The 20,028-nt window shown below is 38.9% G+C and overlaps 1 protein-coding gene across 2 annotated transcripts in view; it reads right to left on the bottom strand.

Moving 5' to 3' along the window:
- Positions 1-20,028, bottom strand: part of LOC135464677 (sodium- and chloride-dependent glycine transporter 1-like) — a 37,754-nt gene that overhangs the window by 7,768 nt on the left and 9,958 nt on the right. Inside the window, exons 1-7 of one of the 2 annotated variants that reach the window (XM_064742166.1) lie at positions 19,512-19,639; positions 11,122-11,338; positions 10,260-10,391; positions 9,335-9,559; positions 8,535-8,586; positions 7,347-7,479; positions 340-474 (exon numbers count right to left, since the gene is read on the bottom strand). In XM_064742166.1, the coding sequence (XP_064598236.1) occupies positions 340-474; positions 7,347-7,479; positions 8,535-8,586; positions 9,335-9,559; positions 10,260-10,391; positions 11,122-11,338; positions 19,512-19,535 (918 nt within the window). In that variant the 5' untranslated portion in view covers positions 19,536-19,639. Of the gene's footprint in view, positions 1-339; positions 475-7,346; positions 7,480-8,534; positions 8,587-9,334; positions 9,560-10,259; positions 10,392-11,121; positions 11,339-19,511; positions 19,640-20,028 lie in introns of those variants that run through there. The other variant, XM_064742167.1, reaches the window with a different exon arrangement.

Below are 20,028 nucleotides of genomic sequence, written 5' to 3'. Positions count from 1 at the left end.
CGTATTGGTGAGAGACTCCTGGGTCATAGCGCCCTAACCAACTGGGCCACGAAGGAACCAGGAAAAAATATGTTGCGTCACTCGTAATCCACGCACATTTGCCTATAAGGCAAGACAGGGCAGGAGTGACGACCTCGTGTTATAAAACTAACTCGCCTCTGACTGATAAATATATATATATATATATATATATATATATATATATATATATATATATATATATATATATATGTGTGTGTGTGTGTGTGTGTGTGTGTGTGTGTGTGTTTGTGTGTGTATGTGTGTGTTGTTTTTTCCTTTAAATCGTTACTTCGCTGATTTACCAACTCAGTCACATACCGTGGCGTCTTTCAGTCTTTCCCAGTCCGGTCTCAGATAGAAGATAACGCCTTCATAAGCGCCATCTAGCGTCACGCCACGAATCAACATGGCGGTCAGAAGGACATACGGGAAAATTGCGGTAAAATAAACAACCTGCAAACAAAAATAACAACGATACTGGTAGTGAATCATTAACAGAAAGAAATAGCTGTTTTCACTTCATTTTTTATATCATTTCAAAGTGGATTGTATTGGTGAGTACAAATGATTGCATGAAAACCCAACACAGAATCATGGAGCCGTCGTAAACTAATTTAAGTCAGATCAAGTATTTATTTCAAAAGAGTTTCCTGTGCTCATTTTAGAAATTCATGTTTTTTTTAAAATTAGAATTGTTCACGCCTTTTGTGCCAAATGATAGGAGGAAACCAGACAGAGCCTAGGGAAAACCCGCGACCATCCGCAGGTTAGTGACTGACCTTCCCACGTACGGCCTTAACACGAGCTGGACTTGAACTTGTTCCGCAATATCATGTCAGCCCCACTAGGCCACGGAGGCCCAAACTTAGCGTTTACTTTCAAAAGTAAGTTCAGGAATGATATTACAACTTTCGACATAAGCTCACGTAAGTCTAAGATTGCTTTAATATCCTGGGGCCAAGTGATTGATTTATTTATTTATTTGATTGGTGTTTTACGCCGTACTCAAGAATATTTCACTTATACGACGGCGGCCAGCATTATGGTGGGACGAAACCGGGCAGAGTCCGGCGGAAAACCACGACCATCCGCAGGTTGCTGGCAGACCTTCACACGTACGGCCGGAGAGGAAGCCAGCATGAGCTAGACTTGAACTCACAGCGACCGCATTGGTGAGAGACTCCTGGGTCATTACGCTGAGCTAGCGCGCTAACCGACTGAGACACGGAGCCCCCCCCCCCCCCTTACCCAAACTGATTGAAGCATATAATGTGAACAAACGCAGATCCCGTGCTACGTTTAGTATCTAAAATTGTCAAACTTCGTAGGTTGATTTACTCCTGAAGCTAGTTTGAAGTTGGTCACATTGACCAACTTAAGAGGAATTCCAACAAGTGGAAAAATATATAGACTGTGTTTACAACTTGATTTGAAGAGCAGCATAAAGTCACTATTAACTGAATCACTTATCAAGTAAACAAGGAACTCTAGTGACACCATTTATAATATCAAATATTTGCTTAATTTATCTCTTGAGCTTCAACAGTCCATTAACTTGGCAATAATTCCTGACAATGTAAACATTATGTTATATATTAAGGGCCAGTCGTAAAATGACTGGCATTTTCTAAACGCCGTATGCTGGATGACCGGTAGCAACGGCTTAAGAATCCTGCTTCTTGACTCTGGATTTTCAGATGATGAGATAGCAAAATTTAGGTCGAATTTATCTGAGTTTTATTTTCAAAAAAATCATTCCACTGCATAAAATAGCAATTATACACAAGAGGTACTTGAGGTCCACTTAAGGCAGACTAAACACACGTCCCATACATCCCGACCACAAGGACTAGGCGTGATTTGGTGCATTGCAACGCTATGTGTTTACAGAGAGTAAAACCAGAGCATTGACGACAGTGAGATAGCTGGCAAATGGTCATACGTAACCGATGAAATACGACCTCTTGCCAGTTACCTCATGCAGTCAAGGTTTTATTCTAACTATGCATTTAAATACATAAACAGTAACAATTTACACGACCCTTAGCAAAATTTGCCTGAGCAAAATTAGGTACAAAAATGCAGTGATGTGAATTGCAATTTATTAGACGTCACTGGTGTAGAATTATTGACTATTAGAACACACAGATGGTCGAGGATACGGACACAATATAGTAGCTGTTGTTCAAACAAAATCAAGTAGCGCACATGTTAACGATTTCTCTCATTATAGTTTCTTGTCATACATATCGATTACATTAATAAATTCTTTCCCCATTCTCTGAAAACTTCTACGGTTTACGGAAGTATTTTAAAATTTCTAACTTGTCTCCTTTTTATTTTCCCTCGGAAATGCTTGATGAATCAATATTTGCTGATAATAACATAACTTGTTAATATATAATACGATGGTATCAAATTCACCATTTATGGTAAACTTGTATAGTGTATATCTTGACAAACTTTTAAACTGACGCAGTCCCATCAATGGTCTACTGGACACTAAAAAGCTATCCAGAAATATTGGCATATTAAATCATTCAAAACATTGTTTATCCAAAAAAAGTAATTTCATTTTTTCACATATCTGTATGTCTAATTTTAATTTCTAATCTATGGCACCTGTGAAGGGGTTCTCTCGGATTCTTTCACAAAACCCTGTAAACTCTCTTTATTACATTCCACTATGTATATTTCAGCAAAAAGAACCCCTCATGCAGCTGTTTTGTGTATACCGATACTCCGTCGGGAACATTGCATATTACATGTAACAGACGTTGTCGTACATCTGGGCTGAAACTCACTGACTTACTGTTAATCGGCTGTCCATACATATAATATCAGCAATATTAAACGTTTAAATTTGACATTAAACATCGTTTAGTTCAATGGAAAGAATGAGATTTGCAGCCACTCGACTTTCCCGTATTTTATAACGACAATGGAGAGGGAAATTCACTTAAGCGCTTTATTTTGTTGACCACAATTTTGTTAGGGCTGTCTGCATGTATCATCGTCACAAATCACCTGGAGTATTTGCGTGTTACGACATTGACAGCCCAATCATATTTCTACAACGTATTGTGACGGACAACCAAATCTTTCCTAGAAACTATACCTTGAGGAAATAAAAAGAAACTCTCGGCATTTGTTATGGTAATTAATTTTCCCAAATTGTCACTTTGTGGTTTCTTCAATTACATTTTAGAGTCAATGGGTTAATTTGGAAACCGCTATAGAGTGTTGGTTCCCTAGGCAAATTATCGTTCGACTTTTCTTTAGTATTCATTGGAAAAATAAAATTAGAAATTATGTCAGTGAACATTCGATTTTTCAAATGTCTCAAATGCCGGAATGATTTTTTTAATTACTTGGTATTTATTGCTGATGAAACTCTAACGTTTGCATTAAAGAGTATCTCTACAAATTTTCATGTCGAAAAAAACTGTCTTAGATACATGCACGTGCCATTTATGAAAGAGACTCCTTGCGTCTCTCCGAGCCGTAATTTAATTCAACTGCAATGCAGAAGTCTACACACTGCATATAATTTAGTTGGGCAGCATCTGAATTACATGTACACACAATTGACGACAGACACAGCATATAAAGACAGTATACATGTAGAAAGTTGATACAGCCAATAGGGCTGTCAGTGTTTTGCCAAAGCATAAGTCAGTGCAGTGCCCGTTGAAAAGATTTATGACGCCACGCTTGCGTACTTTACGCAAGCAATTTATGCAGAGATCCCTTCCGTTATAGTCAGAAAATATGTGTGATAAACTGTTTTACATACAGTAAATGCCATGTAAACTTGCGTACCCAATTTTTCTTTACTCGACACTGCATTTTCTTGAGTCTTCATCAGTGCACTTAGCCCAGTAAGTGTGAAAAACGATCACCTGTGTCATTATGGGGCAGATGGAAGGACAGAGAATATTATCTTTATTTATAGATAGACGGGATTCAAATTTATCATATTTATTCGCACTTCGATACTTTACATATCCCTACATCCCTTCTACACAATCTGTTCCCAAAGCCCTTTTGCCCTACTGTTAAATGTGGTGGGATCAAAAGTATGCCTTTTTCACTCTTGTTTTTTTTTGTGATTCCATTTGCACTTATACATTATGATTATCAATTATTCAATATACCTTATGCCAGCAATGCCAACCTTTTGCTATCGGTAGAGGTCCCATAGTTACAGATGGACTCCCAAGTGACTGAATCCCTTAAACATCACCTCAAAGACAATAATCCGGGTAATTTGTGAACACAGAGATTATTATTTGATTGGTGTTTTACGCCGTACTCAAGAATATTTCACTTATACGACGGCGACCAGCATTATGGTGGGAGGAAACCGGGCAGAGCCCGGGGGAAACCCACGACCATCCGTAGGTTGCTGAGAGACCTTCCCACTTACGACAGGAGAGGAAGCCAGCATGAGCTGGACTTGAACTCACAGCGACCGCATTGGTGAGAGACTCCTGGGTCATTACGCTGTGCTAGCGCGCTAGCCAACTGAGCCACGGAGGCCCCGGCAGAGACAAAGATCAGTACTTTCCAAATGACTGAACCTCATAAAGAATATAGCGAAGACTGTAATCCAAATACAGACTGGTTCATTTCCAAATAAACTGATGCCTTAAAGAATAAAGAGAACACCATAATCCAGGTAATCTGTACACACAGGGATACAAATACGTACATTTCTAAGTAACTTGATTCCTGTTAGGGACACAGCGAAGACAACGATCCAGATGAATAGTAATCAGATAGCTACAGAGATTCGTACCTTTACAAGTGACTTGATCCCTTTAAGGAACACAGCGAAGACAACGATCCAGATGAATAGTAATCAAATAGCTACAGAGATTCGTACCTTTACAAGTGACTTGATCCCTTTAAGGAACACAGCGAAGACAACGATCCAGATGAATAGTAATCAAATAGCTACAGAGATTCGTGCCTTTACAAGTGACTTGATCCCTTTAAGGAACACAGCGAAGAGAACGATCCAGATGAATAGTAATCAGATAGCTACAGAGATTCTTGCCTTTACAAGTGACTTGATCCCTTTAAGGAACACAGCGAAGAGAACGATCCAGACGAATAGTAATCAAATAGCTACAGAGAATCGTATCTTTACAAGTGACTTGATCCCTTTAAGGAACACAGCGAAAACAACGATCCAGATGAATAGTAATCAAATAGCTACAGAGATTCGTACCTTTACAAGTGAACTTGATCCCTTTAAGGAACACAGCGAAGACAACGATCCAGATGAATAGTAATCAAATAGCTACAGAGATTCTTGCCTTTACAAGTGACTTGATCCCTTTAAGGAACACAGCGAAGAGAACGATCCAGATGAATAGTAATCAGATAGCTACAGAGATTCGTGCCTTTACAAGTGACTTGATCCCTTTAAGGAACACAGCGAAGAGAACGATCCAGACGAATAGTAATCAAATAGCTACAGAGAATCGTATCTTTACAAGTGACTTGATCCCTTTACGGAATACAGTGAAGACAACGATCCAGATGAATAGTAATCAAATAGCTACAGAGATTCGTACCTTTACAAGTGACTTGATCCCTTTAAGGAACACAGCGAAGAAAACGATCCAGATGAATAGTAATCAAATAGCTACAGAGATGCATACCTTTACAAGTGACTTGATCCCTTTAAGGAACACAGCGAAGAAAACGATCCAGATGAATAGTAATCAAATAGCTACAGAGATTCGTATCTTTACAAGTGACTTGATCCCTTTAAGGAACACAGCAAAGACAACGATCCAGATGAATAGTAAACTAATAGCTACAGAGATTCGTATCTCTACAAGTGACTTGATCCCTTTAAGGAACACAGCAAAGACAACGATCCAGATGAATAGTAAACTAATAGCTACAGAGATTCGTGCCTTTACAAGTGACTTGATCCCTTTAAGGAACACAGCGAAGAGAACGATCCAGATGAATAGTAATCAGATAGCTACAGAGATTCGTGCCTTTACAAGTGACTTGATCCCTTTAAGGAACACAGCGAAGAGAACGATCCAGACGAATAGTAATCAAATAGCTACAGAGAATCGTATCTTTACAAGTGACTTGATCCCTTTAAGGAACACAGCGAAGAAAACGATCCAGATGAATAGTAATCAAATAGCTACAGAGATTCGTATCTTTACAAGTGACTTGATCCCTTTAAGGAACACAGCAAAGACAACGATCCAGATGAATAGTAATCAAATAGCTACAGAGATTCGTATCTCTATAAGTGACTTGATCCCTTTAAGGAACACAGCAAAGACAACGATCCAGATGAATAGTAAACTAATAGCTACAGAGATTCGTGCCTTTACAAGTGACTTGATCCCTTTAAGGAACACAGCGAAGACAACGATCCAGATGAATAGTAATCAGATAGCTACAGAGATTCGTGCCTTTACAAGTGACTTGATCCCTTTAAAGAACACAGCGAAGAGAACGATCCAGACGAATAGTAATCAAAATAGCTACAGAGAATCGTATCTTTACAAGTGACTTGATCCTTTAAGGAACACAGCGAAGAGAACGATCCAGATGAATAGTAATCAAATAGCTACAGAGCTTCGTACCTTTACAAGTGACTTGATCCCTTTAAGGAACACAGCGAAGACAACGATCCAGATGAATAGTAATCAAATAGCTACAGAGATTCTTGCCTTTACAAGTGACTTGATCCCTTTAAGGAACACAGCGAAGAGAACGATCCAGATGAATAGTAATCAGATAGCTACAGAGATTCGTGCCTTTACAAGTGACTTGATCCCTTTAAGGAACACAGCGAAGAGAACGATCCAGACGAATAGTAATCAAATAGCTACAGAGAATCGTATCTTTACAAGTGACTTGATCCCTTTACGGAATACAGCGAAGACAACGATCCAGATGAATAGTAATCAAATAGCTACAGAGATTCGTACCTTTACAAGTGACTTGATCCCTTTAAGGAACACAGCGAAGAAAACGATCCAGATGAATAGTAATAAAATAGCTACAGAGATTCATACCTTTACAAGTGACTTGATCCCTTTAAGGAACACAGCGAAGAAAACGATCCAGATGAATAGTAATCAAATAGCTACAGAGATTCGTATCTTTACAAGTGACTTGATCCCTTTAAGGAACACAGCAAAGACAACGATCCAGATGAATAGTAATCAAATAGCTACAGAGATTCGTATCTCTACAAGTGACTTGATCCCTTTAAGGAACACAGCGAAGACAACGATCCAGATGAATAGTAAACTAATAGCTACAGAGATTCGTACCTTTCCAAGTGACTTGATTCCTTTAAACAACACAGCGAAGACAATGATCCAGGCGAGCAGTAAACACAGAGTCAGTCTCCACACCAGTTCACCGGGCTCTTCCAAACCACTACTTCTCTTCAAAACGTAATTACTGCAAGTACAATGCACAAAGTATGTCGAAGGTGTGCGACATGTTTACAAACCACATGAGAAATGCTCACAGTGTAACACTTAACCGAATGTCCAAAAATAGATAACATCTGATAGAAATTTGGAAAATTAATGTTCTTTAAAAGTGAATCAGATGATAAAAAGAGTGGTAAATATTGCGTAGTAGATAGGGATTTTGGGATTAAAAGAAGTTCTATTGTATCATATGAACTGTCAAAACGTTAAGCAGTTAATATTTATCACATTTTGACCATAGCATGGGCGTCTACAAAAGGTTCACAAAAAAGGTATTTTAAACCAGACGACTTACGAAGAAAACTGATGAATCGATGGAGAAAGTTTGTGAGCTTGAGAAGTTTCTAAAGGAAAGAAGTGTCAGTTGTGCCCCAAGAGCACGGTAAGATAAGGGATTGGTAAATTAATGTTAACAAATGTTGCTTAACATTTTAAACAAGTCACATGATACAGAAGACATGTTTGTATCTTTCACGACAAAAGAGTTCGAATCCAAAATCCTTTTAGTTTTAAGATATCTTGGTCAGAAAATTATGCCAAACACGCAGAGACATTAACACACCTATACAGGTATAAATCAACATGCTTTGAACTTGTAATTATTTTCATCTAAAGGGTAATTACAATTTTTTCATGTATGCTTGTAGTTTTCTCCTTGCTTTCACTTATATAAACGAACTAGTCTTGGAGAGGACGTAAAACTTAAAAGAGATCAATGTGTCATTTTTACTACAACATACAAGTACAGAGTAATACAAACATATCTAATTTATATGTATCTTATACTTCTAGGAAATCTGTTTACACTAATTTCCTTAACGTCATCATACGTTAATGTCTACTCTTGCTCAATATCTCAGAGGCTAATTGTCGAGCACTTGTAATTTTACCGTTATCTTCTTATTCCCTGTATCTACATACAACGATGCAACATGCATATAATCTGGTGCCAGAAGTGGAAAAATATTGAAATAATGAAAAAACAAATATGGTTTTGAAAAAAAATAATAAATTACGGACTTCCAGTACTCTCGACTTGGAGATTCTGTTTCATTTGTAATAATCAAAGTTCCTGAAACGAAAGCAAAACACCCATGTCACCTTAAAGCAGTTAAATTAGGCAAGTCTTTGAAAAGAATATTTCATCACTTCAAACTAATAGGCCGATGATAATAATCAAGATAATACGTACATGAATAATCAGGCGATAGAATTCTATCTGATCGACGTGACACAAACGTATTATTTATTTATATATACGTCAAGTTAAGTTTACATGGAAAATGTTGTTTAATTATCTAGTATACAAAAGAGCGGGCACTTTACTGGTACACTATTGAAACTAAAATATTACATTTAACACTGTAAAGGCCACGAGGAGTGACTGCATTTTACAAAGTGATAATATTTTAACTTTTGCCAAAGTGTTCACATTCTAACTGAATTAAAAGTTGGTTAATCAATATCTTAAACCAACATTTGAAATAGAGTTAAAAAAAATAAAATTTCCTAAACTTGGGAATATATTAACACTTTGAAGTGTTGAATGAATAAATGAATAGTTATGGCTTAACACCACATCGTGAAGAGTTTTAAAACATTACACCCTTAATAAAAACTGGTCAGATACATTAAGTGCAGTGATTCCTCGGGATCCTTACATTGTCAAAGATAACACTTAAGTTTCAAGAGAGTAACCTTCACAAGTATTTCTTTGAAAATTGAAATTATGAAACTCGAGAAAAAAATCACTCAAAAATAAATAACTCAGTTATACTTCCATTTACTTTTCATTTCAAAAGTAATAGATGACGTCTCACCGTTGAAGTATTTCTCCTGACAGTCTGCCCGCGTGTAATTTACCCACGATACATTAGCCTCTGCATCGGGTTTTTGGCAAATGCATGAGTTCCATTCGTTATCACAGGAGTTCCATGCAATCTCACTGGACATCGAGGCGAAGAAATAGAAGATGCAGTAAGCGATCACTACGTTGTAATAGAGGGCGATCACAGCGGAAATGGCGACTGAGCAGTACCCCACACCTGCGGAAATTTGCAAAAATTCATTCGATGAAATTAATATTATTCGATAAAATGATTGTTCATTAAACGTCATACTCAAAAGGTTTTACCTTTTTACGTTGGACACGTTAGATTGTAGAAATTCACTTTCTACTGTACGTATGTATGCTAAGGGTTCAATGTCGTACTTTTCAATCATTTTTTCAGTCATATGACAGCGAGGAGTCATTATGTGTGTGTACATATATTGTCTTCTTGTGACAGGGCGAATCCATGCCGCCTTAGTGCTGCCACAACTGAAGTATTATGCTGCGTAAACACAGATACTTGGTAAAGGCTCTTTTTGAATCTGTGCCTCGTCCTAACGACTGAAAACAGAAACCGGAAGTGAAATATAACGGTTTATTTATATTTAATTTTCCGCCATTGCTGTGGAAACTATCTGTCCATACTGTCTCTGGTGGCGTTGACTTCAATATTAACGAATGATTTGATTGACTTTTTGCTGTTTAACGCTATACCGAAGACGCTTTCGCTTGTACAAGCGAAATATTTGAAGTAAACTGATGAATAGGCAGTGGAACTTCATGTAACACGTCAGGGGTTCTTCAGGAAGATTAATGTCAAATTGCGGTATTCTCTAGTATCCGTGCCGCCTACATCTCTGAGATTGTAGTCATGTATTCTGATGATAAAACACAACACAAACATCTGCCTGTACCTTTAAGAACCGGGTTCATTCTCCATACAGTAATGGGACCACTGCTGGCAAACTGCCCAAACGCCAGTTCCAGGAAAAATATCGGGATTCCGACGAATATCAGCATTATGACATATGGTATCAAGAACGCTCCTGAAACAAAGGGAAGGAAGAAATTATGTAGAACCGAGTCTAGTTCAAGTCCAGAGGAATCCTACCAAACCTTTCACGGGCCAGAGCCATTATACAACAAGAACATGATTATTTATTTATTTATTTATTTGATTGGTGTTTTACGCCATAATCAGAACATGATTAAAAACGAAACAAGAACAGCAGCAACAGCCACAATAATAATACTTGTAACAAAATAATGAACAGTCATTTTGAAAGAACATATTCATGATCAACACGATATTCGTTATTTTTTCTAGAAACAAAACTGAATGATGTATACACAGTGCTGTGTTACAATATAATCCTATATAAAGTTATATAGTGTGTTAACAAATAAAAATAAATATAAACAAACGCTATATACTCTCAAAAAATAATCTGTTAGATTTAACAGGAAGTCTGTTATCTGATGCTAGAATGTATTCTGTTACTGGAGCGGATTATTCTGTTAAGCATAACATACGAATTCTATTAATTCAGCATAACGATTCTTTTAGACATTCATGTTGAATGTGACACAATATTATGTTATAATAACAGAATATATTCTAGCATCACTCAGACAACAGACTTTCTTTTAACTTTAACAAATTTTTTTTGAGCGTAGGCTCATAGCGAACTTGACACTGATCCATATGTTGCATACTGCTTCCAGCAATGAATGGCAATGAAAGACAGTTCTCCGTGAACTTTCACACGATATTACCTCCGCCATTTTTATAACATTTATACGGAAATCTCCACACGTTTCCAAGTCCAACAGCAAACCCGATGCAAGAAAGGATGAACTCGAACTGCCTGCCCCACTGAGCTCTATCACCTCCGCCATCTTCCTCCGAGTCATCGGAGGTGACTTCACCGTTTTGTTTTGTGTCGTCTGCAAGGCCTTTCTCATTATTATACGTCGATGGTTTGAGCTCGAACTGAAAGAAAAATATAATCAGCAACTAACATGTTGTGGATCTGTATTATTGAGAAGCAAAAATTCCACTGTAATATACACAGAAAAATCACAAAGATGTTCTTAATCCAGCCTTCTTAGTGATAATGTTTGAAAAATGGAAGTTAGTCTTGTATGTCCACAGTATGAATTCATCATATTTTATTGCAATGGACAATGGAAATTGTAAGAATTTACAAATCCATTTTAACAGTTAAAGTACGGGGGAGGGGAGGGTATACTGTAAAAGTTATTACACAGATTAGACTAGAAAGAAACTACATAGTTGATGCGACAAAAAAACCCCCAAGGATACAGGATTAATAAGAGAGCATTAATAAGAGAATTTAAATAAGGCAAGATTGAGAGCTGTTAACCGGAGTGTTTGGGTTAAACCATTCACCTTTGGCAAGTTACTGACGAACTTGCCATCATGTTTTGTACAGGTATACACAGCAAATCGGTGAAAGGCGAGTGGCCTTCAACTCACGCCAGACTGCAACAGCCGCACAATCACCGTCGACCTTGTATTGCCACCGAGGCACGGCAGTCAGTGAGAGTGTGTGTGTGCAGGTCGAGAGTGGGAGTTGCTGGGGTGGATACAAATTCCCGGCAACTACCTTAACAACTAGATCATGGCCCGCTCTGATTAGCCTTTCTATATACCAAGCTGTCACACGAGCTGGCGCTACATCTCGAGATCTTAGTCAATACAATTATCACTGCCCTATATTATCTGGTCACACTATCTGTTTACATTATCTCTTGACATTATCTGTTTGTACTCGAAACTACACGGCACATAGGTTGAGGTAGTCAAGTTAACTATCAAGAGCGACAAGCTGTTAATGTGGTAGCAAGTTCACGTGTGTGATATAAACATTTGCTATAGCTACAGCCAGGATATAGCCCATGTGAGACATACTTTCAAAAGAAAACTGCACCACAAGTGTTATATCCTGGTAAACAAATGCAACGTATTATCGCACGAAGATTTTGTTCCTTAAACTAATCTCTTTTCCGTCCATAAACATTACTTCCGCTCAGTAAGAAAAATATTTGTCTGTACATCTTTAAACTCAGTCACGTAATAATTAGAACACTATAACTCTTATAAATCCCGTCATTTAATGACGTCATAAAAGATATACAGTGCAACTTCATTTCCGCGGGAAAAATAAAACTAAATTACAGTATCCTAGTTCCTGGGCCTCACATCGCTCCGAATGTGATATTTGCTTGCGGCAGCCAGACGCTTGAAGCAGAATAACATTGGATTTACGACGCCTTGTGTGTGTGTGTGTTGGAGAGGGGGTTGGAATCAAAGCGCGAGTGAGATACCTTGTTTAATTGTTATTGGACCAGGAACTCATTCATGGACTACGAATTTGAACTTTGATATGGAATTCATGCCTGGAATATCAACTGTCTGCCCGGCATCATTGAAAACTGATGACCGCTTCTCTCTTGTGTGTTACCAGCTTTTTTTCCTATTTGTATAATTTCTTACATACCTTTGTCTTTGGGAGCTAGTGTTAAACGTTGTTTTGGAAATGAACCTTGCGATTATCGACTTGGAACTCCCTTTACGGACTACGAATGGTATACGAATGTCGGATATGACGCTTATATTTATATTACATATATATCCTGCTCACAAGTTAAGATAATGTGATAACACAGCAAGACCTCATACTCTCACAATACCAGGCATTCAGAAGACAGTGGTGTACAACAACAACATAAACATATCAATAGTTCAAAACGATTGACGCCACGCCCAACAATCAGGAGTTTTCTTCCTCTCCAGTACAGACAAGTTCACCCGCGGAAACCAAAAATACCAATCAGCACTCACATGTGACATGTATATGACATGTTTAAACAGTTTCAGTACAAGTCTGTTGTTCTTGAATGTGAGACGCAAGAGACTCCACGGGATAATATTTGGACAAGGAGAAAAGAGCTGTTGACATGATCAAAAGTGTTAAATTGGCGAATGTTTATAAAGGAAACAAAGGTTTAAGATGGAATCCGAATATTCCCGATTATATACGTATTTATGCGAACCAGTTGTAATACAGTTGTCATGTTTATGCATGGTCAAAACTAGACAGAAGTAAACGACCTCGGGTTGTAGCAAAACAAAGAAGTATCTATATTCCAAGAAGAAACGTTAAATGGGCGAAATAAACACTCACGGACAAGAATAGAAAGTAACATCTCATAACAATGTATCAAAAGAAGGGACCAATGGATTCTAACGAAAGTAGGTTTAGCGCATGCACAATAAGAGGATTGTGCCATATTCTATGAGAATGTTTGTCCAGCTCTTGCTGGATTGGTTGTGACATTTAATTAGGAAAATTTGTCAGGCGTAGACAGAGGTAGGGCGGATTCCTCTGTCATGTGCCCGATTATTTAGACCCACAAACATAATATATTGGCTACCCAGTCTACATGAAAATAACATGTGTTTAAACTGATTTTTTTTTGTTTGCTGCAGACTACAATGTGGTTTACGTTCATACTGAGAGAAAAATCTAGGGTCTTACACTGTCCTGCTGTGGAAGATCTTTCACTAGCTTCGGAGCTGGTATTTCCATCCGGGCACTTGATCTAGAGAAATCTCGATCGGGTGGGTATAAAGCATTGCTCGGCACTTCCTGCGGAAACAGACTATGGGGCAAGTATGCCTCATAGCTTCCCAAATCTTGTGGTTGGTATCTACGCTGTAATACATCCGAAATATGTGGATGGTTGTCAGCTTTTCGGGACATTGTCTTTCGCCGGCTCAACTTTTGCTCTCACTGCGGCGTCTCTGGATCAATGGTCAGCTTAGGCAGCTTTTTGCTTTTTTGGCATAACGTAAACGCATTTCACTATGCGTCTTTATCAACTTATCTAGAGGCGTGGCGAGATTATTCGTAAGAGGTCTACGTGTGATTTTGTTAGCTATCTACCGCATTTCACCTAAAATTTCGCCCATAACTATGTTCCTCATTTGACATTCTTATAAGGCTTCAACTAATCGCAGAAAAGTCATTTGAGGTTCACATGAAAGGCATGATATCCTGTTGTAAAAGTGTACGTTTCAGCACTCAAAGTATAATTTTATGCTATTTATTTGCCTCTAAAATACACGTTTTTAGACGAAATTTTACGTCGACTACAGGAGCTGGTGTCGAGTTTCTTATAGGCAGTGTGTATCAGTAGCAGCCTGAGGACCAAGTCCAGTGGCTTTGTGTACAGTGATCACACTAAACCTTGTTAAGTTAGCCGCATTATATGGGGGGGGGGGGGGGGGGCATATGGATCAATCCTGTTGCAAAGAACAAGTGTTTAGTTGGAACATGGCTTTGTGGTTGCATATGTCCATATAGCAAATGCGGAAATATTTTATATGGGGTAATCAATAAAAGAGCGTGTATTCTCTACTTTATTACCACCCACACTTTGACTTTCTGATCCTGTGACGTGCCTAAAATGCCTACTTTGAATTAAAACAGATTTATTATGTTAAAAGTGACATGTATTTTCTTTCATGACACCATATTAGCAATATTAGCCCGTTTTTTTGGGGGGGGGGGGGATGGTTGCTCAACATCACCTGCCCAATTATGCGGGAATGCAGAATGTCGTTAATAACTGTCTTTCAGTTTACAATGATTTTTTTTGGTTAAAAAAACCCTGTAAACTACATGTACCGGTAGGCCAAATCACACATTGAAATATACAATTAAGGGGTGACTGATTGATTCAGACACACCTGCGGAAATTTTTTCTCGAAGGCTGAACCTGAGCCGAAGTGGTAAAGAACGGTGACACTAACAACTCATCGTACCTATCAGGTTGAAAGGTACCGTACGTGAGATGGACTGTACTCTGCTGCATATTTTAGCTCAAATCCCCGTTCACAACATTTGTTTGACGTGACCTCTCCACATTTCTAGGCCGTGATAGTCGATCTTTTTCAGTACCATACTGAGTCCGGACAGAAAGCAATACTGTCCACTTCCCACCATCAAATCTACAGTGCGTCATGTTTCTCACACCCCAGATCATACCCCAGCGTGTTGATTTTCCTTACCATATATGTATTAAATTTGTCGACTTCAACTCCAAAAATATAAAACGCTAAAATATCATGGAATCACACAACTTGTAGCTTGCACTTTTCCCTACCACATTTTATATCTAGTACGGCCATCGTATTTAACGCCATTGTATTTTGTCACATTGGTGGTTTCCAATTGGGTGTTTTCAGTTCTATCCACACCGGACGAAATCATGACAATTTTAACTAGCCGAAAAATCATAGTGCAGAAATTTGTAGTGTATCAAAAATTTGTAATGTTTCGTGCCCTTTGATAACCTTTGTGGCGATATTATCTAATCAATACGCTTAGCAAACTGTGAACCCAACTGCACGAACTGCGCATTTGCAGCCTACAAACTGAGTGCACTTGCCTGTTGGCTTGGTCATTTACTCCAGTCGCTAAACGTGTGGCAGTGTGACTAAAGGGTAAACTGGACTATTTTATTCATATAAATACCATAAACAGAGGTGGTGAGTGCGAGCTGCCATACGTATCGCATTCTGAGTAACTGAACTAAGCACTACAGTCTAAAAATCGAATCTATGCACAGTATTTATGTGACCTAAGCATCCAGTGTATGACAGTATTCCACACAGCTTCCCCACAAATTCAGAAAGCAATAACATACGCTGTTCAGCACAAGTCCACCAGGTGTCATATTTTGTACAATCGCAGGCAGCATACTTATCCCTGGTTCGTGAGGCGTAAGTTTTGTTTGTTTGCGCGTCGTTTAAGTCCAGCTCATGCTGGCTTCCTCTTCGGCCGTACGCGGGAAGGTCTTCCATCAACCTATAAGTGGTCGTGGTTTTTTCCCGAGCTTTGCCCGGTAGCCTCTCACCATAATGCAGGCCGTCGTCATATAAGTGAAATGTTCTTGAGTGCGGCGTAAAACACCAATCAAATAAATAAATAAATGTTTGCATATCCGTATTAGTGCCCATATTCATGTACGCATGAACGTCCGCTTGATCGCCTACAGTCGTTTATAAAAAGTATACTACACTCAAACCAACCAGTCTATAATTTTATAATAATAATAATATACGAATTATAATAATTCATTGTGTTAACATGAATCTGTGTGTTTGCCTGTTAGCAGACAAAGCCTATTTGCACAAAGACTTGAAAATCTGAAAAAAACGTCACATATTGCGCAAAGACTAAAAAGTATTGTTTACAGATACGAGAAATCATGCAAAGTGAAAGTTGATCCTTACGGACCACCATAACTACCACGCTGAGACATCCTGGGTTTGTTGAACTGCGTAACAACAGATAGCTTAACCTATATATATTGACCGTGGTTGACCTCAGGTTGTCTAGATCGTGATGATTTTGTGTTCCCTGTAGTCCCCCACAGGGAGAGCAATAACATCGCATGTGTAGTGGTGGCTGGAGTTTATCGGTAGAATACTATGGGATTTGAACTCCGATATCAACATCCGATGTTCTGCACTTTTCCAACTGAACTAATGGGAAGTTATGATAACGTAATCATAAGCTAATACAATCCATATTCACAGGCATAATTCACTTGTGATTCATGGCATATGTTACGCCCCCTGTGGATCACAACGGGATTTGAACTTGGATCTTCACATCCGAAATCCATCACTCTACTGATGACGCTAATGGAGGGAATTTTAAATGCAATGGCACTACTGAAACGCATGTAAGCACTGGAAAGCTGTTCACGTTACATACAGACTTTGGTTACTTCTTCGTTAATATCAGTTTTGTCACTTAGATTCTCCGAAAGTGATGAATGAAAGCTGGATGAACCCACGTGCATCATTAGCACATGTTCACAGGCAAGCCAGACAGATTAAATTGTGTCTGAAGTTATTGGTTAAGCTACTAGCAAAGCGGAAACGGAATGCCGCACTAATCTCCTGACTAGATTTTGAGTCTTTCGAAATAAGAATAAACCCGCCTCACCGTTTGCAATAATTCTAATCATACTAAGACTGAAGACGAACACAATGCGATGGCTATGAGTTCAAGCCCAGCTTATGCTGGCCTCCTCTCCGGCCGTACGTAGGAACGTCTGACAGCAACCTGCAGATGGTCATGAGTTTGCCCCCGGCTCTGCCCGGTTTCCTCCCACCATAATGGCGGCTGCCGTCGTATAAGCGAAACGGTCTTCAGTACGGCGTAAAACATCAATCAAATAAATAAATAAATAAGAAAATGAACAAGCGGCATCTGAATTAGAACTCTCGACCGAAGTCAGCAGTCTATGGCTCATGGTGTGGACAAAAGCGGTTACCAGCTTCTAATCAGCCTGTGCAGAAATGAGACATTTAATTAGCAACAGAACAGTGGTTCTGACTTCCACATGCCCGTTAAAGAGCTCAAATCAGTTCCAAAGGAAATATGAATATAACCAACAAAGAAAAATGAACCGATGTGTGAACATCGCCTGCACCGCAATAAAGCACGCACACCTATCTAAAAACAATCACCCAATCATTATTAGACTGGAACACGAGGAATATACAAATATATCAGCATAAAGTCGCCTTAGAGCAGGTATAAAGGCATACAACTATGTAAACCGGTAGCATTGTGCGAAGCGGATGTGCAGCACTCACATTCACATAACGTCTTATATCACTTTCTCTGTAAACCTGATCGCCTTATGACGTTACAACCTAAACAACGTCATTTGGGATGAAGATAGTATTACTTATTTATTTATTTGATTACTACCATAATCAAGAATTTTTCACTGTACGACTGCGGTCAATTTTATGGCCGTACGAAACCGGAGAAGATGACGTAAATGCCGAAGGCAAGTTACTGCATGACGAATTTTCCCACATGCGATGTAAACACTAGATCGCCACATTGACCTATTCGTCGACACCGACATTCTTCCAGCCTTCAACCAATTAATACCTTCCAGGTCAATATTTATTTTTTTATTTGATTGGCGTTTTACGCCGTACTCAAGAATATTTCACTTATACGACGAAGGCAGACCTTCCCAAGTACGTCCAGGTCAATAATTGCAGGGCCAATTCCCCAAACGACGCATAACACAAACCACGAAAGAACTAAAAGAAAGTATGTAAAGTATCAAAATAGGCGAGATCATGCAAAGAGAAGCAGTCAACAGTTTTCTTGATGTTGGAAAGACCCCAAGTGTGTTATTGTATGTTTTATGTTCTAGGTGAAAGTATTTTAACTTATTTATTTATTTATTTAATTTGTGGTTTTATGCCCGTACTCCAGAATATTTTTCACGTATATGAACGGCGGCCAGCATTATTGTGGGAGGAAACCGGTCAAAGTCCGAGGGACACGCACGACAATCCGCAGGTTGTCGGCAGACCTGCCCACTTACGATCGGAGAGGAAGCCAGCATGAGTTGGACGTGAATTCACAGTGACCCGCATTGGTGAGAGGCTATTGGATCATTACGCTAGCGCGCTAACCAACTGAGCCACGAATGCCTCTCTGGGGGACAGTAACATCAGTATTCAAACCGTGTACAATGCTAGAATATCAGTTGTCGATAACAAATACATTGTCGCAAAGACCCCCAAAGCAATCCCAGCGCGACTAAATTTTACAAATTCCCATTCCAAGGCCCGGTTTGAACCCGCATTACGTGAGTCTTAGAAAAGATATTAGGAGAAATATGTGGTGTTTTACCTGTCAGTTACGTGAGCCAGGTATAACACGGAATAGTGTAGAAATCTTCAGATAAACAGAAATGTTCTTCAGAGCACTACAGGATATACTATAATGTATGTAAAACATATCAGGTTCCACCATTGTAGGCATTGTTAGGGCGAACAATCATGTACTCTATTCAGGCAGAGTATAATAATTTTACAAGTGAAACGTACTTGGCGAAAGTGATTTTCGTCCATTGTGTGCATTCGACAAACGCATGCAGCTGGATCTGCAAGTACTCGCAAATCACGTTTTAGCTAAACTTTCAGAAGAAAATATGCATATACAAAATGAAATGTACATATGTCTGTTGGGCAAAGCTAGAGACGCAAAGGTGGAAGCCTTTAGAAAGGAAAGACCAAATTACTGTACCTCTTTTGATAATTCAGCTTCCATGTATGGCGGTGGTTGAATCTTTGTCTATAAGTAATACACAGATCAGCTTAGAGAAGTTTTCTCAGTTTCAACATCCTCATCGTCGTCTCTGCAATGAGACAGAGGCGTCGTGACACTAAACTGTTCACTCTTCGCAAATATTTACAGTTAAGTGTTTCGGAGAAACCGCACGTGAGGAGACCCCCACATGGCAGGGATAATACGGATATGATATCAGGGATTACGCACGCGTCTGGAGATAAAAGGTTCAATAATACTTAACACATTTCTTTATTTAGTCGTTGCCATGGAGATGAGGCCGATTAATTTGCTAAGTGGAGACAAGTGCAACTGCTTAATGTGAATAAGTTAATGCAACGCATAAAACTCTGACAATATTTGCTCCATTTGGCGCGTAGTGATATCTTGCTATACGCTGATGTGAACCACATCACAGCCACTGACTAGTCCCCATATTTTCCATTTGTATATCACATAATAAAACAGACTGTTA

Source organism: Liolophura sinensis, chromosome 4 (genome assembly GCF_032854445.1).
Source record: "Liolophura sinensis isolate JHLJ2023 chromosome 4, CUHK_Ljap_v2, whole genome shotgun sequence".
NCBI lineage: Eukaryota > Metazoa > Mollusca > Polyplacophora > Chitonida > Chitonidae > Liolophura > Liolophura sinensis.
This window is presented reverse-complemented; position numbering and strand designations above follow the sequence as displayed.